The sequence below is a fragment of the Colobus angolensis genome, unplaced genomic scaffold (assembly GCF_000951035.1).
Source record: "Colobus angolensis palliatus isolate OR3802 unplaced genomic scaffold, Cang.pa_1.0 Scaffold38, whole genome shotgun sequence".
NCBI classification, from domain to species: Eukaryota; Metazoa; Chordata; class Mammalia; order Primates; family Cercopithecidae; genus Colobus; species Colobus angolensis.
In genome coordinates, this window is record NW_012117154.1 from 214,684 (window position 1) to 239,632 (window position 24,949).

At 50.2% G+C, this 24,949-nt stretch overlaps 1 protein-coding gene across 1 annotated transcript in view; it reads left to right on the top strand.

Moving 5' to 3' along the window:
- SIM2 (single-minded family bHLH transcription factor 2) overlaps positions 1–24,264 on the top strand; it is a 42,199-nt gene extending 17,935 nt beyond the window's left edge. The window contains exons 4-10 of the mRNA XM_011953993.1: positions 2,442–2,550; positions 5,935–6,020; positions 8,982–9,181; positions 13,924–14,030; positions 20,914–21,061; positions 22,563–22,731; positions 23,800–24,264. Coding sequence (XP_011809383.1) covers positions 2,442–2,550; positions 5,935–6,020; positions 8,982–9,181; positions 13,924–14,030; positions 20,914–21,061; positions 22,563–22,731; positions 23,800–24,264 — 1,284 coding nt within the window. The remainder of the gene's footprint in view (positions 1–2,441; positions 2,551–5,934; positions 6,021–8,981; positions 9,182–13,923; positions 14,031–20,913; positions 21,062–22,562; positions 22,732–23,799) is intronic.
- The last annotated feature ends 685 nt before the right edge of the window (positions 24,265–24,949 follow it).

Below are 24,949 nucleotides of genomic sequence, written 5' to 3' on the forward strand. Positions count from 1 at the left end.
TTTTGTTATTTTTTCATTTTTTAAATAAACTGTTGAAATTGTGAGTTAATATATATTTTCTTTTCTTTTCTTTTCTTTTTTTTTTTTTGAGACAGAGTCTTGCTCTGTCGCCCAGGCTGGAGTGCAGTGGTGCGACGTCGGCTCACTGCAAACTCTGCCTCCCAGGTTCAAACGATTCTCCTGCCTCAGCCTCCCATGCTTCTGGGAGCACAGCTGCATGCCACCATGCCTGGCTAATTTTTGTATTTTTGGTATGACATGATTTTGCCGTGTTGGCCAGGCTGGTCTTGAACTCCTGACCTCAGGTGATCTGCCTGTCTCGGCCTCCCAAAGTGTCAATATATATTTTCTTAAGCCAGCTCTTATTTTTTAGCCTCTGTCACTCCGCACCTGGACAGGCCTTCCCAGGGCATATTCATTGCCACCCTGAGGAAAAAGGAAATGGTCCTGTCCCAAATGGTTGACTTACATGGTGCCAGTTTATTTAAACTTTTTAAAGATTAACAGGAATGACTCGAAAGAAGAATGTTCAGTTTTTATTATTTTTCTTAAATGAAATCCTGTAATAACTTTTCAGGGAGGCAAATGTCCGTCTGGGAGATCTATTGAGAAAGTGCCAGGCTTGGGAAGTGGGTGTTAAGTAAAGGGTAGGGAGGATTCCTCTAATAGGATTCTCTCTGTTGCTCTGTTTGCATAATATTGGAAGGAAACATTCCATGAATAATGTGAAAAATAGAACTGTGAGAGCCATTTTAGGGACAAGACGACTTAGCAGGCCAGAAGTGTAATTTATTCTGAATAAGAAGGCAACTTGCTCATCGTAACAAATTGGAAGAACTGGCTCAGAGGACTGCGATAGATCACTTCACCCCTCCACTATCCCTTGGTCCCAAGTTAAAGCTGATGGCCTAGATGCTAATCTGGAACGGCAGCTCCCAGGAGAACTTCTCCACTGAGCAGCTGGCTGGGTTGTCCTGTTGCGTGAGGTGGCACCGTCAGGACGGCCGCTTTGCAGATAATCATGTTGTCTGTCCTCTGATGGAGAGCCACAGGCTCCCGGCGACACCTCCAGCAAGACACACCTAAAAATAACAAGGGGGTGGCTCGGGACAAGACACACCACGAGCCTCCTTTGTTATCTTAAGTTACCCTCTCTCCTTAGGGCAGGGTCGAGAAGGAATTCTCCAGACCAATCCAAGATCCTTCGCCACCCAAGGACGGTTTCCCAGTGCTTTGAGTTTCTTCTCAGGCTGGGCACTGGGGCTCCTCTTGGCGGTGGAGGAAGTCCTACCGCTGCCCCTGGGCCTCCCCTGAACAATGCTGGGGTTCGCCGACTCACTTTCCTTGTCAGCCACTCTCAGCACTATTGATTATAGCTCTAAAAATAGGATCCACCCACCACTGCTCAGAAGGCTGCTCTGCTAGTCATTTCTAGAACATTCTGTGCCACTGTCCGTCTTAAGGTGGGTGGAGGCCCAGGTGTTGAGACTCTGTATCATATCCTCTCCTGGTACTTACGTTTGGGAGAACATTCGAAAGGTTCTCAAGTTCGGGAATTGGGGTTCCAGGGACCTCTGTGTAAAAATTGTAACTATGATGGGTATTTTCCCGGGGCCATCCATTCCTGCAAAGTGACATGGACATGCTGTCCTCTGTGAGCTGTGTCTGGAAATAGGTGGCGTCGGACTGTTGAGGCAGCAATCCCAGGACATAATCCCCACATAACGAGGCTCTCTGGAGCAGGCCCAGGCCCTCCCGCAGGTCACGCACAGCCCCAGCCACACCCCTGGGCGGGAGCCACAGAATTAGCACAGTCATTGCGGACTGGGAGGGCCAGAGAAACATTGCTGGCAATGTGAGAGAGGCCTGGCAGCGCCTGAGGGCACAGCTCAGAACCGACGAAGAAAGGGCCTTTGTCTGAGTTCGTATCCTCCTCGGGCGCAGTGGAGCCCCCACCGTGGCCGGCTGGTTGGCCTCAGAGTGGACAAGACTCCCACAGGGAGCGCAGTGTGGACAGGACAGCTGGCCTCCTGGCCGACCAGTCTCCTCAGATCGCCAGCAAGGGAAGGACAGAGACCCCGGCCTGGGTCCGTTTCAAGCCCTCTTCTGTATGAAGAATGCTGCCCAGGCCAGCAGCACCGCCCACCTCTGGCACCCACCTTTTCCACCCTTTGGTTTCAGGTCCTTCCTGCTAAGGGTTCTCTTGGCTCCAAGCTCAAGCCTCAGTGCCCTGGCCTTTTTAGACGGAGTGGGAGACAGTTTAGAGCTCTGAGCTCTGTTGAGAAAAGAAAACTGTTTCTGCATTTGGCAAAGGCGTGGGTTGTCAGCAGAGATCAAAGTTCTGTTCCTGGCAGGGTGCGCACCTGTGACACACCTTGCCCCTCCCCCCGCGCCAATCCCAGAGGAGTGGTGGCATTTCTGACCCTTCCCTTCTACGGCAGGTGGAGCTCACGGGCAACAGTATTTATGAATACATCCATCCTTCCGACCACGACGAGATGACCGCTGTCCTCACGGCCCACCAGCCGCTGCACCACCACCTGCTCCAAGGTATTCCATCCAGAGGGAAAAAAACAGACTAAAAGCAAGGCGATGTTCTTAAATGGAACTCAGGGCTTTGCTTCCCACATCTGCCAAGTGGCTGGACATGACTAGGACTGCCCAGCCCAGGTCTCTCCAATACACACACAGCACCCACCATGTGGGGATTTGCATTTATACCTGTGTCTTTTAAGCCAATATTCATCATGCTGCTCCTGTTGGCCAGAAACTGTGTTGAGCGCTAGGCAGAAGAGGAAAGTGCTGCAAGCCTGCTCCCCTCATTTGCTGTTGGTTCAAAGTTAGGTTACAGCATCACGGGGCTAGACCAAGCTTCTCCTTAACCAAGATGCCAGGCCTAAAACTCGGGGGTTGGGGGTGGTCCATGACATTTTGTGGGGAAAATTACATATGTGTTTCCTCCGGTTGAAATTGGCATTTCTGGCCGGGCGCGGTGGCTCAAGCCCGTAATCCCAGCACTTTGGGAGGCCGAGACGGGCGGATCACGAGGTCAGGAGATCGAGACCATCCTGGCGAACACGGTGAAACCCCGTCTCTACTAAAAAATACAAAAAAACTAGCCGGGCGAGGTGGCGGGCGCCTGTAGTCCCAGCTACTCGGGAGGCTGAGGCAGGAGAATGGCATAAACCCGGGAGGCGGAGCTTGCAGTGAGCTGAGATCCGGCCACTGCACTCTAGCCTGGGCGACAGAGCAAGACTCCGTCCCCAAAAAAAAAAAAAAAAAAGAAATTGGCATTTCCTTTGCTTCTGATTATAGACGATAAACCATCTTGGGATCACTAGTACCTATGGTTTTGCCAACAACAGAAATCACAGGTATTTTCCATATCATATTAAAGTTTTGCAGGTTTAAACATACCGCTTGTACCCACTTCAGAATTTCAGAAGTTCTGAGACCTGCTACTGAATCTTCTTATTTATGTATTAATAAAGCAGCACATTTATATCCATATCACTGTGTTGAAATATTTTGATAATTATTTTCCAATACAGTTGCTTTTTTGGTAATCTTATATGTTTTATTTTATGTATTTAAAAATGTTACTCCAAGTAGGCATCTGTAGGTTTTGTGCTGCGGCACAAATCATTAAGAAGCCCTGGTTATTACACAAATGACTCCTTAAATTTCAATTGCGATGAGTGCTAGGAAGATACAGAAGGACTTCTTCCAGGGGCCCTGGCCTTTTAACTCCCTCCAGCCATCCAGTAAGGCCAACAGGCCTCTTGACAAATGGGTCTTGTGTGTGCTTTGGACTATAGTACCCAGCTTGGCCAAAATACCCCAGTGGAACAAAATGCGAAAGAAGAGGCTTTAAGGATGATGAGAATGGAGTAGCTGGCTGCAGGAAAAAAATGGGTTGCATTCTTATTGCTGTCTTCTAGGGGGGCAGTCATTCTCGGGCTGGGAAAAGAGAATACAAAATAGCACACACAGTTGTAAAATCCCTTGCAGAAAGTTCTGTGGCCCCCAAGTTTCAGCTCCAGAAATAGTTACTGGAGTCTAATTATTCCTTACCAAGGAGAGAGCCTGGCACGTTCATTTCTGAAATGAGATGGGGCACCTAGTTGTAGCTAAGGTCTGATTCTTGGATATGATATGTCTGCATACATCAACATGAATCATGTCTCTGAAGAGGGAATTTCTAACAAAATCAGGGCTAGGCTAGAACGTCGCCCCTGAATCAAATTCTTTCACTGTGGCGTTGTTTAAAGCTGGACAAAGACAACAGGTGTCAGAGAATTGCAGAACACAGAGCTGTTGTTGTTTTTGAAAATTGCACAGTATGGTTTTTTGTTTTGTTTTGTTTTGTTTTTTGGAGTCTGAGTTTCGTTCTTGTTACCTAGGCATGGAGTGCAGTGGCCTGATCTCGGCTCACTGCAACCTCTGCCTCCCGGGTTCAAGCGTTTCTCCTGCCTCAGCCTCTCAACTAGCTGGGATTACAGGTGCCTGCCACCAGGCCTGGCTAATTTGTTTGTATTTTTATTAGAGACAGGGTTTTGCCATGTTGGCCAGGCTGGTCTCGAAGCTCAGGTGATCCGCCCACCTCAGCCTCCCAAAGTGCTGGGATTTACAGGCGTGAGCCACCGTGCCTGGCCTGAAAATTGCACAGTATATTAACTGTGTGGCACTGTGCTTTCTCCCCCTACCCCTGGTTTCATTTTACCCTGTCTGAGTCACAACCTCCCAAAGAGGGATTATAAATGAGAGCAAATGTGTCTTGGGAATATCATGAGACCCTTTCACCCCTTCTGTGGCCTTCGAGCCTGAAGCAACACGGGCTGAAAGTGCTGAGGCTGCACCTGACTCATTTCCACAGCCAGCCGAGGGGTGCAGGGGTTGACATCCCCCAAGTGCTTGGTTTTCTCCCCAGCTGCTCCCTTGCTGACTTTCTGTGTCTGAAATGACCTCCACTGTTTTATGATAAACCTGTGAGAAATGGGCTCTCCCTAGAACTTGGTAGTTAATGACTGGTTCATGTATATTAGACCTGAGCTTCCACCCCCCATGCTTATCTGGAAATGGCTGGGGCAGGCAGGGAAGCTTTTTGCCCACAGACACCAACTGCAGGGGGAATTGTGGGTAAAATATGGCAGCCTCTCCAACTAGGGGAGGTGGGGGGTGCCCTCTGAGGTGATTCCTGAGCTTCCACAGGACGGTGACCTCAGGGAGGGTAGAAGACCTTGCTTCCATTCCTAGTGGTAACCTCCCTTTAAAATTCATGTATTAACCTCCACCACAGGGCTGTTTATTTAGAGTGGGGTGACCTCACCCTCCCTCAGAGGTTCTTCTCTATTTGTGTCTCAGAGCGCTGGTGTCCCTTCCTGAGGCAGAGGGTGTTTCCTTAGGGGACACATTTGCATTGACAGTAGCGAGGTCAGAGATTTGCGTGTGAGGCCTGCAAAAGCGAAGTGAGTGAGTAGGAAGGGCAGAGCCCTGGAGAGGCAGAGATGACGGGGTGGTCCTTCCAGGGCTAGAAATGAGGGTGAAAGCATGGATCTGCCGAGCATGGGTCACACGTACTTAAGTGCTGCTACCCTGAGGGAAGTCAGAGGCTTCTGGGCCTTCCCGGAGCCCACAGCTCCCAGGGGCGGGCAACTGCAGGTGGAGCTCTGCAGGGCCCATCAGGGGCCTCAGGTGTGGCCTCGTTTGGCTGCCTTCCTTTAGAGCCGAGGAAGCCACACCAGGACTGGGCTGGTGTCTCCACTGCCCCACCCAGATCTCAGCCAAGGCTGAAGATCTCTGAGCAGGGTCTGGGCACACTGAGAAGGCCTCTGGCAGCTGCGTCTGGCCCTGGGAACACATTGGTGAGGTTGGAAGAAGGATGGGGGAAGCACGGAAGGGCAGCTGCCAACCTCACCTTGCTCCTGCTTGCAGAGTATGAGATAGAGAGGTCGTTCTTTCTTCGAATGAAGTGTGTGTTGGCGAAAAGGAACGCGGGCCTGACCTGCAGTGGATACAAGGTACGGGGAGTCATGGGTGCGGGGAGGAGCTGGCCGTGGGTCCTCCCTGTGTGTCTTCAAGAGCTTCTGCAGAAAGGAAGGCATGGGAACGCAAACTCATCATCCCCACTAATGTAGAACTCTCCAGGAACATGGGGCACAGTCTGGTGGAGGCACATGTGACAGCTGGTGTTTTAGGAGGATGTTCCAGGCTGGCTGGAATTCATTGCATAAGACCTGGAATCAGCGTGGCTTAGGGCACATTTTATTAATACCTTGGCACTTTGCATGTGGACCAGTCCCACTGGAGCTGCCGCCTCTGGAGTTTATTGAGGCCCATCCCGGGCATGGTGCAGCCAGGAGTGGTATCCAGAGCATGGACCCTGCTCTTCCTCTCGGGATGCTCCACCGAGTTCCCTGCCATCTATGGCGGTGTGCACCACAGTAATGCTAGAGCCCTTTCCAAGGCACGAGGCAGAGCTTTCATCTGCAGCACCACATCTGGGCCACTCCCTCAAGCATCTCAGCTGCCCTTTGGAATGAGCAGCACCGGCCAGGTTTTGTAGTCAAGGACCACAGGAGGGATGGCACGAGGGGCTCGGTGGCGGAGCTGGGACTCTGAGCCCAGCCCGTGCTCCTCCCTGGCTCCACTTCTCTGCCAGACACCACTGCTTGTTCTGGTTAATTCCAGAATGGAGGAGTAGGTTGCGTCTCAGGGCACGAGAGTCAGCCACTCCCCAGGGAAAAGTGGGTCGGGAGAAGTCTGTGCTGAGTGCCCCCCGCCAACCCTTTTGTCCCCTCTCTGGGCTCCTCACCCTCCTCCCAGGCATCTTCACTGCCATCTCTCCAACCTCAGAGGACAGACATCATAACCCATCAGTATGAGGCAGGAGGCTGCTAGAAACTTTCTTCCAGGAGGATTTTCCCCCTAGAAAAGGAGGGAGGAGGATAGAGTGAGAGGAAAGGGCACTTTTGTACCTTTGTCTTCTCTTTCTGGAAGGCCCCTCCCCAACTCCCCTCTTTGACCCCACTCTGAGCTCCTCCTTTGACCTGTATCTCACTGTGCTGTTACAGTTTGGGGGATATGTTTCTTCCTTCTTGTCCCAGATACTAAGCCTCTTTGGGCCACGGTGGGGCCCCAGGAGCCAAAAGACGTTCTTTAGAGGACTTGGGTCTTTTTGTTAAGGGACAGGGTCTTGCTCTGTCACCCGACTGGAGTGCAGTGGTGCAATCACAGCTCACTGGAGCCTCAAACTCCTGGGCTTAAATGATCCTCCCACTTCAGCCTTCTGAGTAGCTGGGGCCGCAGGCACACACCACCACACCCAGCTCGTTTTTAAATTTTTTGTGGTGATAGGGTCTTGCTGTATTTCCAGGCTGATCTTGAGTCCCTAGCCTCAGTCAGTCCTCCTGCCTTGGCCTCCCAAAGTGTCGGGATTACAGACAGGAGCCACCACGCCTGGATGGGACTTGGGTCTTGACTTTTTTTCTGCCACTTATTAACTGTGCACTGTCCAATCTTAAGTGATACACAACACCGTCTTGTTCTTGGTTTCCTCATTAATACAATGGGAGAACAGACTAGAAGGATTTTAAGATTTGTTTCAGCCCTAAAGACGATGAATGCATTCAGAAATCCTGCAGGAAGGGTTTTGGAACAGAGAACTTAGGGCTAAGATTCTTCACTGCTGTCGTGATGACAATGATCCTGCCAAGATGTCACAGACTGCAGCTTGAGTAAATTCTTCCAGTAGTGAGGCTCGAGGCTGTACAGGTGTTTCTGTTTGACACGGAAACACTGCATTTTCGTCTGTATGGCTTTTGGCTATAGCAATTGGAAGGGCTTACTATTATGAGGGGATAAAATCTTGAATTATAAATAAAGGAAATAAAAATACATTAAAAATGAAGAGTTCAAAAGATTGTACTGGGGCAGGGCACAGTAATTCATGCCTGTAATTCCAGTACTTTGGAAGGCTAAGGTGGGAGGATTGCTTGAGCCCAGGAGTTCGAGACCAGTCTGGGCAACATAATGAGACCTTGTCTCTACAAAAAAAATTTTTTTAATTAGCCAGGCATGGTAGCACATGCCTGTGGTCCCAGCTACTCAGGAGGCTAAGGTGGGAGGATCACTTGAGTGTGGGAGGTCAAGGCTGCAGTGAGCCTGAGTGCACTACTGCACCCCAGCCTGAGCGACAGTGAGACCTTGTCTAAAAAAAAAAAAATTCTACTGACAGAATTGTTTATTTACTGGAGTGATACAGATGCCAAGTTCAATCCCACTGGAAGGTGGTAAGCAGCACAGTCACTGATGTGAGCACTGTGGAACAAATGGTTGGCTTCCCCCAGATGGCTTTATTGTGTTACCTACTCACAGCTGGCAGCGAGCTCGTAAGGTATATCTCCATCACATATTACAGAGCCCTAATTTGTAGATACTTGCAGTACAGTCAATTGGATAAGACAACCCTTATATTTTATTATGATATTTTTTGTTGTCTTGTGTGTTTGTTTGTTTTGTTACCCAGGCTGGAGTGCAGTGGCATAATCTCGGCTCACTGCAACCCCCGCCTCCAGGGCTCAAGTGATCCTCCCTCCTCAGCCTCCCAGGTAGCTGGAGACTATAGGCATGCACCACCATGCCCGGATAATTTTTGTATTTTTTGTAGAGACGGGGTTTCGCCATGTCACCAAGGCTGGTCTCGAACTCCTGGACTCAAGCGATCCCCCGACCTCGGCCTCCCGAAGTGCTGAGATGACAAGAATGAGCCACTGCATCCAGCTATTATGTGGTTTCCTAAGAAGCACAACTCTCCACTTCTCCTAAGCAATGAACCGGTGCCTGTCAGCACATTGGGCTGCACAGTGGAGGAGAGGCTGAGCTGGGAGAATTTCAGCACGTTTGAGAAAATGAGCCAGGAGGAGTGGGCACCAGCCCAACCCTGGGCGGCCAGTGGCTGACCCTGCCCTCTCCACTCCCAGGTCATCCACTGCAGTGGCTACTTGAAGATCAGGCAGTATATGCTGGACATGTCCCTGTATGACTCCTGCTACCAGATTGTGGGGCTGGTGGCCGTGGGCCAGTCGCTGCCACCCAGTGCCATCACTGAGATCAAGCTGTATAGTAACATGTTCATGTTCAGGGCCAGCCTCGACCTGAAGCTGATATTCCTGGATTCCAGGTGAGTTCGGCACCTGCCACCGTGGCTGTGGCCTTTTGGAAGACACCAGTGGTGGAAATGGGCCCCTGAAAGCTGCCATCTTGGCCAAATCATAATGAGGAATAAGTCATAATAGGAATGTGGATCAAGCAAAACCAATTTATGAACTGAAAGAATGTATGTCAGCCTTAGGACTCAAGGACTTGTTTTATTGTATTTACCTATTAATTTATTTTATTTACTTATTGATTTATTTTATTTAATTATTGATTACTTATTTTATTTACTTATTGATTACTTGTTTTATTGTATTTGCTTATTTGAATCACTAGAATTTGAAATGAAAACATGTGCTGTGAGCACAGGTTGGGCTTTTTTGAAGGCCGTGATGTCAGAGCTCTGCCTCCTGTGTCCAAGGAGGACTTTAGAACAAATGGAAGGTTTCCACCCTGAGTGCGGTGTGAGGGGGGCCTTGGCACTCAGGCTGGTGTGAAGCTACCACAGGGCTGAGGCTGGGAGCAGAGAGGCTGCCTTCCCTGGTGGATGCCCTGCCCACCGCTCATGGGTGCCCTGTCTACATCTGGGCTGGGAGGAGGGGATTGGATGACGTCATTTCCCCTGGCCTTGGGGAGGACCTGCTCTCCAGACCCGTGCTGGAGTGGCCTTCACTCTCCCCAAGAGCCGGCTGCAGTCCCAGTTTTTTAACTGGGTCTGCAGTTAAAAGTCCAAGTTTTTTAAAATTGAAGTTAATTTTAATTGTAATTAATTTGTTGTTGTTGTTGTTGTTGTTGAGACGGAGTCTCACTCTGTCGCCCAGGCTGGAGTACAGTGGCGTGATCTCAGCTCGCTGCTAGCTCCGCCTCCCAGACTCACACCATTGTCCTGCCTCAGCCTCCCGAGTAGCAGGGACTACAGGCGCCTGCCACCACACCCAGCTAATTTTTTGTATTTTTAGTAGAGACGGGGTTTCACCGTTTTACCCAGGATGGTCTCGATCTCCTGACTTCGTGATCCAGCCGCCTCAGCCTCCCAAAGTGCTGGGATTTCAGGCGTGAACCACTGCGCACAGCCTAAAATTGAATTGAATTTTTAAGTGACAAATGCTAACTGCGTTTGGTTTTCAGGGCTTTGTGGTGTTTGTGGGGTACAATGTGATGCTTTGACACATGTCCACGCTGTGGAACCGTCAAACCCCTCCCAAGTCTTGAGGCCACGTGCTAGTCAGGCCTCGTCCATGTTCTTATTTGTGAAATAGCAGCACGGCCTGCCCGCTCACTGCTAGGAAAGATGAAATTAGATAATAGACTGAGGCATTGAAAACAGTGAAGCCTCTCTTAGCTGCAAGGCCAGTTTAGCTCTTGGCAGGTAGGTTCCTCGGCTGTGCAGGCAGGACTAAGTCATCAGAGACCCCACTCCTGATGTGGGGTGTGTGTGCAACGAGTCTTTGGCGGGGGAAAGAGAGATACATTTTGCTTTCTGTATGTCCAGAAGCCAGAATTTGCTGCTTTCTTTTCTTTTTCACTTTTTAAAGTTGTGGTAAAATACACACCATATAAAATTGATCATTTTAACCATTTATTGATGCTCTATAGAGAAAAAACAAATCTTCCTGTTAGGGGCAAGAGATAAAGACAGGAGTCGATTTGGCTCCTTGTCAACACCCTTCAGGACCACTCAGAGGCAGGGAAATGACAAGGGTGAGCGTGTCAGGGTCACCAGCATCTTCCCAGAAACTCCAAGCAGAGAGGAAGCAGTGCTCTTTGGGGAAAGCTGCCAGCACCACTGGGGATGGCCAAGAGCGACAAATGCCATTTTCTTGCCATGCAGAGGGAGGCCCTGCAGGGAGAGAAGGCAGCTGAGCTGCCCCAGCTGGAGTGGACCCCTCTGTTCCTGCTCCCTCTTTTCTGACTTGGGAGCCACTTCTGAGAGGCGGCTGGAAGGACATCAACTGCCCAAGGTCATTATTGGAGACATCTGGGAGGATCCGACTGGTTTCTCCCTTGTTTCGTCTCCTAGTTTTCCTCTGGTCCTTCTAGGAAACCCCTGAGACTGATGAATTCTCGAGAACAGGAAAGACATGGTGTCCCCAGAGGAGAGACCTGAGGGCTTTCCAAGCCATTCAATCCACACTGCCTGGAAAGGCAGCTGAAGGTAGAGGAGGTTGTGCCTGGATGGGGCTTTGTAGCAGCAGTGGGGGCTCCCGAGCCTCAGGGTGTGGGGGCTGCACCCCTGGAGTGAGGAGAAAAGAAGGCTGGTGGTCTTGAAGGAGACGTTCTGCCTCTCCCAGATCTCTGGTTGTTCCTGTCATATCAGGAAACTTCTAGCAAAGCCTTGAGGCCTTTTCTGAGCGGCAGTCACATAGGAGGGGCTGAAAGGGGTCAGAAGAGTGCCGCAGAGGCCTTCCCAGTTACCATGGTTGGTCTGTCACCAAGGGGTTGGGGCTTGGGCTGGCCCAGCCCTGGGAGGACAGCAGAGTGGTCAAGCAGGGTGGGAGATGTCCCTTCTGGGTCCAAACCCCAGGGACCAGGCGAGGGCTTGGCCCGAGGTCTTGCGGCCCCAAGTCATAGGAGTGAGGGTGGTCGTGGGTCTGTCTGGCACCACACCCCGCTCAATCCCAGACACAACTGAACTCGCCGTAACCTGAAATTGGGCTCGTCGGGGTTTTGTGGTATTTCTCTTTGAAACTGGAGCTGATGCTTTTGCTAAGGATGGGTGAACGCAGCGATGTTTGGGGTTTGGCAGATCCCTCTGACAGGTCTTCAGACACTAGAGGCTTGGAAAAAACTGGGAGGGCACCCTGCCAAATCCCTCCGTTTCCCTTTAATTTTTAAAGCCAGTGTGTACTTTGATGAGAAACTTAATATATGTGTTTCTGATTCATTTACACGTTTGGGGCCGTTGTTCTGTAACTTTGCATCCAAAGGGTCTGGGAAGCCTCTTTCATCTCCACACGGTAGAGATGCCGGGTTTTCTTTTTGGGGGAAGCCAGATGGCTCAGTTTTCCTGCCACACAGAGTTAGATTCTGATGGGGCTTGAAGTTCTAGGTGGCCCTTGGACAAGTCCCCTGATCCCTGAATGACTTTGGGCTCTGCAAGGCCCCCTTCCCCACCACTGCAAGCCCTGTCTCCTTCCTACCCTAGTAGGACACCATGGAAATGAGTACACCAAACAGGGAATGATTCCAGGGAAACATGAGGCTCTCCAAGATTTACGACCCAAAGCTTGAGCAGATCTTAACAGAAAGGGAAGCGGGTTAAAGAATGAAAGTGAGGTCAAGTTTCTCAGCTTAATTTACAGCTAACGTCTCCTATCCTAGCAGGGAGGGCCCCCAGCCCTGGCCCTCCCTCTTTCCCCAGCCTCACCCGGTCTCCAGGACTGACTCTGCACCATAGCCTCACCTGCCTTGGAATCCCTTCATCCCTCTCTCTTTCATCTGTTCTTGAAAATCCATCACCAGGATGTTGAGGACCACCCCCTTCGAGGACATGGTGCCCGGCCCCATTGCCCAAAGCCTGGGAAACCATCGTTGCCACGTGCCGCTTCCACCTACAGCCAGAGCGATCCCCATGTAGGTGATGATGTGGTCTGGGGTACTGAGAGCCACTTTTCTTCAAAGAGCCGAAGTGGGAAATTAATATGCCTGGGGCTCGATGAGAACACAGAGGGGTTGTGTCACGTAAGCCCCAGGAAAATGCTTCCATTTCTCTAGAGAGCTTAAGGCTTTCCTTTTAGTCACAATATCTTAGGTCGTTTTCCTGTCTTCTGGGGGGTCTGAGCCAATCCTCCCCTCATAGGAGCCTTAAAGGTCTCCAGTTATTCCGTAATTCCCAATAGTGGGAATCACCCAGCGGCAGCATCCTGACACCATCTGTGCCAATCAACAGTGTCTAGCATGCAACAGAGGTTTCAACACTCACGCCCGCAGTAGCCAAGATATGCAAACAAACGTCCACAGAGGGATGGAGGAACCAAATGTGATGTCTACATGAAACAGAAACTTATGCAGTCCTAAGAAGGAATGAAGTTCAGACACATGCCGCAGCATGGATAGCCTTGGAAACATCATGCTGAGTGAAAGAAGCCGCACACAAAAGGCCACATGGTGTGCCATCCCACGGACATGAACTTTCTCCAAGAGACAAATTCTTAGAGACAGAAAGTGGAATGGAGGCTACTGGGGGCTGGGCAGGGGGCAGTGGGGAACTGGTGTTTAATAGGGACAGAATGTTTGGGGGTCATGGAAAGCTCTGGAAAGGGGCAGTGATGCCTGTTACACAACATTGTGAGTGCACCAAATACCACTGAATTGTATGCTAGAAGTGGTTACCATGGTGAATTTTATATTATGTATATTTTACCACAATTTATAAAAAACATTGGCACAGGACCGTCCCCCCAAAGCCCTCCAAGAGTGCGTTCTTTCTCACCGTAGCAGCTTTCTCACAATATCGGTATCAAAGTTCACTCGTAAGCATTCCCTGATAAGCTGAACTTCGAAAAAGGCTACAATTTTAAGCCATTCCAAACATTCTCTTAGCCGGTGGTTTCAGAAGAATATCCCCGTTCATGAATAGTGCTACATCCTGTACCGGGCTAGAGTTCAAAGACTTGCTTCTTGTAAAAAAGATCATTCTCAGTTTCCAAAATCAACATTTCCCCCCTGAGCCTTTTAGCACTTGATTAGTTGGCAAAACCAATATTAGTTTAAATGAAAGGCAGTCTGCAGAGTGGTGTAACTCACTGAGCCGCCGTGCCCCCGCAGGGTGACCGAGGTGACGGGGTACGAGCCGCAGGACCTGATCGAGAAGACCCTATACCATCACGTGCATGGCTGCGACGTGTTCCACCTCCGCTACGCGCACCACCTCCGTGAGTAGCACGCCCACCCCAGCCACGGGAGGTAGCTGGTCAGGGAGGAGGCGCTGAGGACTGAGCTGGGGGGGACATGTCCCTTTTGTTGGTGCAGTTATCATCCATGATACACACTTGAATGTCAAGCCTCGAGTGTGGCGTCCTCCACCCCATGATTAAGTACAGCTGCCTGTTGTCGGTTCTCAAGCAGCTGTGTGCACCCTTTCAGCGAGACTCTAGCTGGTATAGGAGCAGGAAGTTGCCTGGATTCTAGATTGTGGATGTGGAACCTAAACTCTATGATCTGGACACCATTTGTGAATAACAGCAACAACGGTGGACGAACTGCTGGTTATGGAGCTCTTACTGCTGTGGGGCACTAGTTTAACTGACTACACACATTCCCAGCCCAATAAGGGAGGGTCTCATGGTCACGATCCTCATTTTACCAGTGAGGACTCTGAGGTCCAGATAGGTTAAGCCACTTGCCCACCTTCATACAGCTGGGAGGTGGCGGAGCTGGGAGCTGAACCCACGCAGAGCCCTGTCTCTGACTGCTCTACGCCTGCCGGCTAGGGGAAGCCCAGGAAGGCCACTGTTCCACGATGGGAGAGGCCATCTTGGGACACACAAGATTTGTTAACAAGGGTTAACAAACACCGATTTGATTTGCCAATGGAGGTGGTTTGGGAACGTCTGGACGTAGTGGGGATGCTCTAGTCACTGAAATGTTTGAAGAAGTGACGCTTTGGCCGGGCACGGTGGCTCAAGCCTGTAATCCCAGCACTTTGGGAGGCTGAGGTGGGTGGATCACAAGGTCAGGAGATCGAGACCATCCTGGCTAACACAGTGAAACCCCATCTCTACTAAAAATACAAAATATAAGCCAGGCATGGTGGTGGGCGCCTGTAGTCCTAGCTACTCGGAAGGCTGAGGCAGGAGAATGGTGTGAACCTGGGAGGCGGAGTTTGCAGTAAGCTGAGATCACGCCACTGCACTCTAGCCTGGGCAACAGAGCAAAACTCGAAAAAAAAAAGTGACACTTTTACTTTTTTAAAATTAAAAAAAAATCTTTTTTGAGACAAAGTCTTGCTCTGTCACCCAGACTGGAGTGCACTGCAACCTCTGCCTCCCGGGTTCAAGCAATTCTCCTACCTCAGCCTCCCAAGTAGCTGGGATTACAGGTGCGTGCTACCACGCCTGGCTAATCTTTGTATTTTTAGTAGAGATGGGGTTTCACCATGTTGGCCAGGCTGATCTAGAACTCCTGACCTCAGGTGATCCATTGTCTCCGCCTCCCAAAGTGCTGGGATTACAGGTGTGAACTACCGCACCCAGCCATACACTTTTAGAATCCAAACCGAGGCAAAGATTAATTTGGATGGAGTGGAATGCCTCATCCTCCTGCTGTCCAGTCCTGCCATGCCCATGGCCGGTCAGGGGTGCTTTATAATGGGGTGCAGACAGTTAGAGGAGCTGGGTCTTCTGCAGTGTGGCCCAGATGGCGTGTCCTCTGTTCTTGCTCCGCCTTCTGTTGGCTCGGGGAAGTCAGAGGACAGGTTGCCAGTGTCGAGTGGGAGGCGGACGGCAGGCCCATGAGCCACTGGGTCCACAGACGCGTGGTGTGCTGGGTTCGGTGTGGACTGGGACCCAGGGACTCAATACTCCCAGGGTTCGCTGTTGCTCTTCCCTCCCCAAGTCTCTACGGACAGAAACCCGTGACAACCAGGACTTATGGCTGGGCAGGCACAGATGGCTTCGTCCTTGCTCCTTGATGCATGTGGAGACTTGGAGGTGTGAACAACCCTTTTCTGTCTTTTGTTAAAGCCCAAATCATGATCTCATAGCCGTCCCTGTCATTCTGGAGACCAAGCTTGGTAGAGAAGCAAGCACTTAGTGTTTGGATGGAACTTCTCAGTCGGTGTCACTCATACGGGCGCTAGAAAGTTTTCTTGTGCAAACCAGGCATGGTGTGTCAATTCTAAAATGAGATATCCAGGAGACTTGAACAGGCAGCTGTGAAGAGCAGAGTGGAGAGGGCTCTGAAGTAGCAAGAGCAGTTGGGAGATGGGAGAGGCATGTGCCTGGAGAGCACAGAACTGTGCTGTGCCCTAGAACAGTCTGGGACTTGGAGAGCGGAGGTGAGGGCTCACACCTGCACACACTCCCCCTGCCACTGTTGGGGCGGAGGGACTGACCAGCTGCTCTGAGGGAAAGCCGGAGCATGGTTGCATTGCAGAAATGCAAGTGTGCTGGAGACCCAGTCCCCAAAGGAGTAGGTGGCTTGGTGTCAGTGTCACCGACGACATTCACTGAGCTCCCCCCACCCCTGCAGGAGGGACAAGAACCGTGAGGGCACAGGGATTCCATTGACTACTTTTTTTCCCATTAGGGTGGTGGATTTGTTTCCTAGGGTTGCTGTGACAAATGAACACAAACTGGGTGGCTTAAAACAACAAAAATTCCTTCTCTCACTGTTGTGGAGGCCAAAAGGCTGAAATCAAGGTATCAGCAGAACTGCCCTTCTCTGAAGGCTCTAGAGAAGGATCCTCCCTGCCTCTTCTGGCTCCTGGTGGCCCCAGGCGTTCCTTCGCTCATGGCTGCATCGCTCCAGTCTGTCTTTATCTTCACGTGGCTAGCTCCTCTGTGTCTGTGACTTTATTTTATTTTATTTTATTTTATTTTTTTGAGACAGAGTCTCACTCTGTTGCCCAGGCTGGAGTGCAGTGGTGAAATCTCGGCTCACTGCAACTTAAACCTCCTGAGTTCAAGCGATTCTCCTGCCTAAGCCTCCCTAGTAGCTGGGACTACGGGCATGCACCGCCACACCCAGCTAATCTTTGTATTTTTAGTAGAGGGAGGGTTTTGCCATGTTGGCCAGGCTGGTCCGTCCACCTAAAGCTGGGATTACAAGTGTGAGCCACTGTGCCCGGCTTGTGACTTTTCTTTTAAGGACACCTGACTTTGGATCTAGGGTGCATCTGGGTAATCCAGGATGACTCTGCGTTGAGATTCACAAGATTCCAGCTGCAAAGTCTTTTTCCAGATAAGTTCACATCCATAGGTTACTAGGGTTAGGATGTGAAACATATCTTTTTGGGGGACCCTGTTTAACCCAAGACAGGCACTTTTGGTATCCTTTTTAGCCCTTAAAAATCCAAAACAGAAATAGAAATAGAAGTTATGCTCAGAGCCAAAGTTTACTTTCCTCCCCGGGGTGTCTCCGAGACATGGCTGTGCCTGCAGGAGAAATTCTGGAAGAAGCAGGAAGGCCACTTAATTTTCTGGATAGTATATTTATATATAACTAGAGGGCTGGGTGTGGTGGCTTAGGCCTGTAATCCCAGCACTTTGGGAGGCTAAGGTGGGCGGATCACATGAGGTCAGGAGTTCGAGACCAGCCTGGCCAACATGGTGAAATCCCGTCTTTACTAAAAATATGAAACTTAGCCGGGCGTGGTGGTGTTCGCCTGTAAACCCAGCTACGCAGGAGGTTGAGGCAGAGATAATGGCTTGAATCCAGGAGGCGGAGGTTGCAGTGAGCCAAAATCTCACCATTGCACTCTAGCCTGGGTGACAGAGTGAGACTCCGTCTCCAAAAAAAAAAAAAGTATGGCAAAAACCACAGGTACTTCTATACCAGCCTAATAGCTACGGAGAACTTTCCAGAGGCCGCTGCACCCTCCTCCCACAGCTGCCACTTTGAGGACACCTGGGCTGAACTCCAGCTGTGCCCTCAAGCTCTGTTGGCCCCGGTTTCCTGGTGCTGCCCGCCTCCCATGGTTGTAGTGAGGCTAGAATGAGGTAATCCTGTGAAATGAGCTGGAAGTAGACACCACGTATCTTTTCGTTAGAGAAGCAAACCCCCGAAGGAGAAGCATTGTCAGGCTTCTCTCTTTGCCACGGCCTTTGCCTACACCCTTCACAGCGATCTGAATCAGCTGAGATGCAAATATTAAGTAAGCCTGGGCAGAAAAGCGCTGCTCTCTGCCTGGTCCCAGAGAGGCCTCTCTCCAGCCGGTGGCATGCTTGTTACACAGCAGCACTGTCTCATGCCCCCAGGTTCATCCTGACGGGGTGGTGGGGCCTGATGGAGACTGGATTCCTGCCTCCCAACCCCCACAATCTTCTTTCCCATGTGAAAAAACCAAAAACATGTCATTCTGGTTAAACCTCCTCCTTGTTGGAAATTTAGAAAGTCAAGGAAAGCTGAAAAGAAGAAAGTGGCAATTATCTGTCATTTTCAGTCAGATAAGAGTTAATATGTTTTGAGCCCTTCAGCTGTGTCTGCCAGTGTTCTAAATCCCCAAATAGATCATCTAATCTTTCAACAACCAGATGATGTAAGGACTGATTATCCTCTTTTTATAAATGAGGAAACTGAGTCACAGGGGGGTTGGTAGATTGTCCAGGATCACACAGTTTGTTGGAGGGCGTGGTGTGTGTGCACGTGCCCATTTTTTCATAATTAGAGTTATACTTTACACATTTCTGAATCTTTTCTTCTGTTAACATTGTGTCATACGCATTTCCCATAATATTACAATTTCTTATTAATCATCATTTTAATGGCGGTATAGTTTGCCATAATGTATTTACTGGTTTCCCTACTGTTGAACAGTTAAGTCTCTCCCCACCCCTTTCCCCTGAATTTTCAGCAATACTGCAATGAAACTTTGTACATAAGTGTGTGCTTGCACTGCTCATAATTTCCATAGGATCAATTCCCAGAAGTGAAATCGTGTGTCAGAGGGTGTGAGCGATCAGACTGCTTTCCAGAAGGACCACACCAACTCATCCTTCCATCACATATGAAAATGCCTCTCAATGGCCCGGCGCCGTGGCTCATGCCTGTAATGACTGCATAGTTTGCCATAATGGCAAACTATGGGAGGGCGAGGCAGGCTGATCACTTGAGGTCAGGAGTTTGAGACCAGCCTGGCTAACTGGCAAAACTGGGGAGGCTGAGGCAGGAGAATTGCTTGAACCCAGGAGGCGGAGGTTTCAGTGAGCTGAGATCATGCCACTGCACTCCAGCCTGAGCAACACGGAGAGAGTCTGTCTGAAAAAAAAAAAAAAACAAAAAAAGAAAGAAAAAAGAAAATGCCACTCACCATATATTAGCCGGTGTCACCTGTTGGCCTTCCATTTTTTTAAAGATAAAATTCACCTTTCTCACCATTTTCAGTGGTTTTTAGTTATATTCACAGTGTTGTACAACTATCGCCTTTAATTCCAGAATGTTTTGAAAGGAGACTGTCACTCCAGTGGCCCTCGCCCTTCAGCCCCTGGCACCCACTCATTTGCTTTTGAACCCTGTGGATGTGCCTATTCTGGACATTTCACGTAAAGGGAATCATACAATGTTTGTTTCTATTTTAATGTCTGTTGATCTGATGGATGGATCTGCCATTAAGTTAAACAAGGGAGTTGGGCATTTGTTCATCATTTCGCCCATTATATTTATTCTCTGATGAATTATTATTCATGTTCTTTGCCTATATTGCTTTTAGGGCCTTTGTGTTTTTATCAATCTGTACAAACCCTTTATATAGTAAGGTGAATAACTCCGTGCAGCGTTTCTTTTGCACCAAAATATTTTGATGTGGATGAGAAAGAGCCATCTGCAAGGTGAAAAGGAAGCGTAAAGGGCCATGGAGAGCCCAGGAGTGTTTGGGCAGAGACTGGGGGCTTTGCCTAGTGGTTTGATAGGAAGGCTGAATTTTTGTTGCATATGAGCCTCAAAGTCTGAATTTTTGTTGGATATATGCCTTGGGGAGTTTCCTTCAGCGCCAGCTGGTACAGTCACAGACTCAGCCCCTTTGGCCACCTCCCCAAATCTCTGCTCAGACAGCTGCTAGTTAGGTCCAGGGGCCAGTGCTGCCTTGAGAAGCAGGAATGTTCTGGAGCTGAGGACCCAGGCATCCAAGGATGCCTTTCTAGACTTGTGCTATCTTCCCCTTCCCTGGAGTAGCTTCACCTCTCCACTGCCCACCTGCAGGTTCTGGCACTTTCCTCCCTGACCTGCCTCCTGGAAGGCAGTGAGGTGGAACTGTGGTTTATGGGTGCACCGAGCCTTTGGCTGAGCTGCTTAGCAGCCTGGAGTTTGCACCCAAGCACAGAAGCAGGCCCATAGGCCCAATTTTCAGGAACTCTGTAACCAAGTAGAGGTCCTTCCTACATAAACAACATAGCAAATTAATGAGCCCAAGGAAAACTGGGATTAATGGGAAGAAAATATAAAGGGCAACAGAGTAACAAACAGTTTCACTGTGAATACCCTCATGTTCTTGAACAGCAAACATCAGCAACAGCTTGACACTTGGTTGAATGCACTTAACTACTTTGTGTAAATAACTACATCACTCACCCCCCTGCCCATTAAGGATTTGGGGATTAAGACATAATCATGGCATTTTGGAAACTAAAAAGCAGATTCAATTTTTTCACTCTGCCAGGTACAAACTGTGGTGGCAAATGTTTCCCTCAGTGAAAGCAATGACTGTTAAATGAGAGTTCTTAATGGGTGGGAACTCCTTGAAGTTGTAGGCAAAATTCCTGTATGCACATGTATGCGTGCGTGTGTGTGTGTGCATGCGTACACATCTGTGTGTACGTGTCTGTGCGTGCGTGTGCGTGCCTGTGCGTGTGCATGTGCGTGTGTGTGCGTGCACATCTGTGTGTGTGTGTGCACGTGTCTGTGTCTGCCTGTGCGTGCGTGTGCGTGTGTGTGTGCGTGCGTGTGCGTGTGCGCGCACGCACGAGACACACACAGACATGCATCCTCCAGCGGAGAAAGCCCCCCCCCTTTGGCAAGTTCTCAGAGGAGTCCATTGGGGGCAGCATCCCAGAGGTGGGGCCTGCGAAGCGTCTGAGGACTCATGTCACCTTGTGCTTGCAGTGTTGGTGAAGGGCCAGGTCACCACCAAGTACTACCGGCTGCTGTCCAAGCGGGGCGGCTGGGTGTGGGTGCAGAGCTACGCCACCGTGGTGCACAACAGCCGCTCGTCCCGGCCCCACTGCATCGTGAGTGTCAATTATGTTCTCACGTAAGTCACACGTATTTGTTTCTCTCCTTGCTCTTTTCTCCTCCTGTCCCACATCGGACGGCTCCCATAAGCACCATCTGTCTTTCTCTCTTTCCTCTTTCTCAAACTGTTCATTTGTCTCCTGTTTTTTTTTTTTTTTTTTTTTCTCCAGCAATCTGGTCATTTTGGAAGGTCCAAACTATTTCTATGCTCAGACGTGAAGGTCAAGTGCGAGGCTGCAGGGGGAGCCGGGAGGAGGGGGTCTGCACTGGGCATGGCTTAGGATCCCATCACACAGCCTAGTGAGGAGCATCGGGGGTGGGTGGGGATGCCCCCCATCCTGAATAGGGTGCAAAGAGGGTGCACACCCCCGATCAAGAATACAAACTTGTGCTATCCATGCCTATAAGCCTTCAGATCAACTTGGATGCTCCTGCTGTTTGAGACAGGAAATACCCCATTTTTTGCCTGTCTTCCTATAGAGCCTGTTGCAAATGATGGTAAATATTTGGTCCTTTAAACATTCCAGAAGGTCAAGTTCAGTTGCAAATGGTTTTTTTTTTTTTAAATTAAAAATATATATGTTTTTGTAGAGACGGGGTTTTGCTATGTTGCCCAGGCTGGTCTCAAACTCCTGGCTTCAAGTGATCCTCCCACTCAGCCTCCCAAAGTGCTGGAATTACAGGCATGAGCCAAGGTGCCCAGCCTGCAGATACTTTTAAGGCCATTAAAAGCAACAGGACAGATGTCTATCTGGGGCCATATATGACTTTTCACCCACCATAGCTATTGTAGGTTAAATCACCTTGCTCCAGGCTCTGACCCTTGCTGTGCCCCAGCCCCGTGATGAAAAGGGTTCTCATTTGCACTTCATCTGGGGTGAGGATGTAGGCTCTAGGTTTGTTCATAGAATGACTGTGTGTCTTAGAAATCAAGTGATTCTGGCAAAACTGTCAGGGAGAAAACAGTTTAGCTCTTTAGTTATTCTTCCTGAGCAAACGTACGGGCTGGTTCGCTGGGTCGACGTCTCCCTGTGTGAACATGACCCTGCTGAGTTGGTTCTTTAGGGCAGAGATGGGCCCCCAGTGTGAGAATACACAAAGCTGGTGGTCAGGCTCCCAGGCCCGCAGAGGGTCCCAGACTCTTGCCTCCTGGAGTGCTAACTGGAGAGGCAGCTGCGCCACAGGTGCTCATGTTGGATGCAGGTGGATCTCATCCATGGCATTTCCGCCTGTCCCTTTTTCCCTTGACGGCTTTCCTAGTGGCCCACGGCCTCCCCCAGAAATGTGTTTGGGGCTTTGTGGGACTGGAGAGAGCTCTGACCTGGTTCAGCATTTCCTGGGATGGCCTGGCCTGGGGCTGCAGACAGCTTTTATAATGAGGGTGAGCTGGCCTTGTCTCAAATCCCATCCACATCCAACGCCAGTGAAAAGACACATTGGAGCACTGAGAATGTCCTCCCCAAGGGCTGGTGCCAGGGAAGCTGCTGCTGGACATGACTCGGCCCACTCCCACCTTCCAGGGAGATTGAATACAAGGAACTTCAGCTGTCCCTGGAGCAGGTGTCCACTGCCAAGTCCCAGGACTCCTGGAGGACCGCCTTGTCTACCTCACAAGAAACTAGGAAATTAGTGAAACCCAAAAATACCAAGATGAAGACAAAGCTGAGAACAAACCCTTACCCCCCACAGGTAACATGCATGTCCTGCAGTTTTGGGGTGCTGACATCTATCCTAGGGGTTCGAGACACCTGGACACGTTAAGGAATGGGAGCCTCTCATTGCACAGCAGGGATCTTCCTGCCGTGCAGCAAGGTCCCTCCGGGAGGTCCTGCTTACACGGCAGTGACAGCCTGGGAAGGCTGACATCCCGGTGGGCTAGCCAAGTTTAGGAAACAGAAGACTAAATTGGAAAGGCACTTCAGACTATTAGAATCCACAGGTTAGATTCTAGACTGGTGGGTTAGAACACCAGTCCACTGTATTTCCACAGCATTTGAAAAATGAAAGCCCTGCCTCTTTTTTAAAAAGTAGTTTGTGAGCTCTCAGAAACAGCAATTGTCAGCTGGGTGCGGTGGCCCATGCCTGTAATACCAGCACTTTGGGAGGCCAAGGCAGGTGGATCACCTGAGGTCAGGAGTTTGAGTCTAGCCTGGCCAACATGGTGAAACTCCATCTCTATTAAAAATACAAAAATTAACCCGGGCATGGTGGCACGCACCTGTAGTCCCAGCTACTCAGGAGGCTGAGACAGGGGAATCGCTTGAACCCGGGAGGTAGAGGTTGCAGTGAGCCGAGACAGTGCCACTGCACTCCAGCCTGGGCGACAGGGCAAGACTCCATCACAAAAATAAATAAATAAATAAATAAATAAATAAATAAATAAATAAATAAATAAGTGCTCTGACTGTTCTATGCCAAGTGAATGTTGGTAGCATGGTCATTAGCAGATAGACCCGTTGAACGTCACTGCCTCCGTATTATGCCAAAAAAAGAAGAAAGAAAAGAAACAGCAAGTGTCCATGTGTGTCTGATTTGTTGTTAGTTCGGGATGTGGGATCTCTTTCTACCCTGGGAGTAGGTCACTGGGGTATTGCTTGTTGTGTGCCTGTCACCAGTGGGACCTTGTTGTGGTGGCGAGGGTAGGGGCAGCCCTTGGGTGGGGTTGGGCCCCGTTGGGGCGGATCTTGCAGGGCCGGAAGGCAGCTTCCTTCCTGCTGGCCCCTTGCTCGCTCTTCATCCATCTTCTTTGCCATGCAGCAATACAGCTCGTTCCAAATGGACAAACTGGAATGCGGCCAGCTCGGAAACTGGAGAGCCAGTCCCCCTGCAAGCGCTCCCGTTCCTCCGGAACCGCAGCTCCACTCAGAAAGTAGTGACCTTCTGTACACGCCATCCTACAGCCTGCCCTTCTCCTACCATTACGGACACTTCCCTCTGGACTCTCACGTCTTCAGCAGCAAAAAGCCAATGTTGCCGGCCAAGTTTGGGCAGCCCCAAGGATCCCCTTGTGAGGTGGCACACTTTTTCCTGAGCACACTGCCAGCCAGTGGTGAATGCCAGTGGCATTATGCCAACCCCCTAGTGCCTAGCAGCTCGTCTCCAGCTAAACATCCTCCAGAGCCACCGGCGAACACTGCTCGGCACAGCCTAGTGCCAAGCTACGAAGGTGGGTCAAGTCTGCTCGTGGGGAAGGCGGGAGGACTGGGCATGGCCGGGGGCTGAAGCAGCCGTGGCGGTGGGTGGCAGATGGAGACAGAACCCTCACGCTTTAGGCAAACTTTCCCTCTTTCTGCTTCTAAGTAGGGCTTGCTGTGCTTTCCTGCTCTCAACGCAGGCGCTCCTCGAGAGTGAGAAATGGCAGTCTGCCTGCCTCGGGAACACTAGTGACAGTATAAAGGGCAAAGGAAAACCGAGTATCCTGCCTTCACGTAAATCCTGGCCACATTCACCACACAAAGGGGGACAGTGATTTTCAAAACCAGCTCCCATGTGCTGAGAACACCCCAGCTGCATTTCTTTTCAAGATTCCTTTCCACTCCATCCAGAAGTGAATATTTGAGACAAACGGCCTATTGGCTGTTTTCCCATGCCAGTTTTGGAAGTGGGGAAAACTATGGTGGAAATTCATGGGCTTGGGGACAGAAAGGCCACTCACCAACCCAGGGCAAAGAACACAAACCCTCCAGGGCTCAGTTTCTTCACTTGTAAATGGGGTCATAAGCTGTGATGTGCCTGTTTCCAAGGATATGGCACACAGTAGGGGCCTGCCCTGCACATGCTAGTTCAACAGCAGAAAGGAATGGCCTTTCGCCTTCTTCTGGGGGCAGGCAAGCAGACGTCCTCTGCGGAGATACTGCCAGCTCTCCAGGACGCAGACTGACTCCTGTTTGCTCACTGGAACAACCCC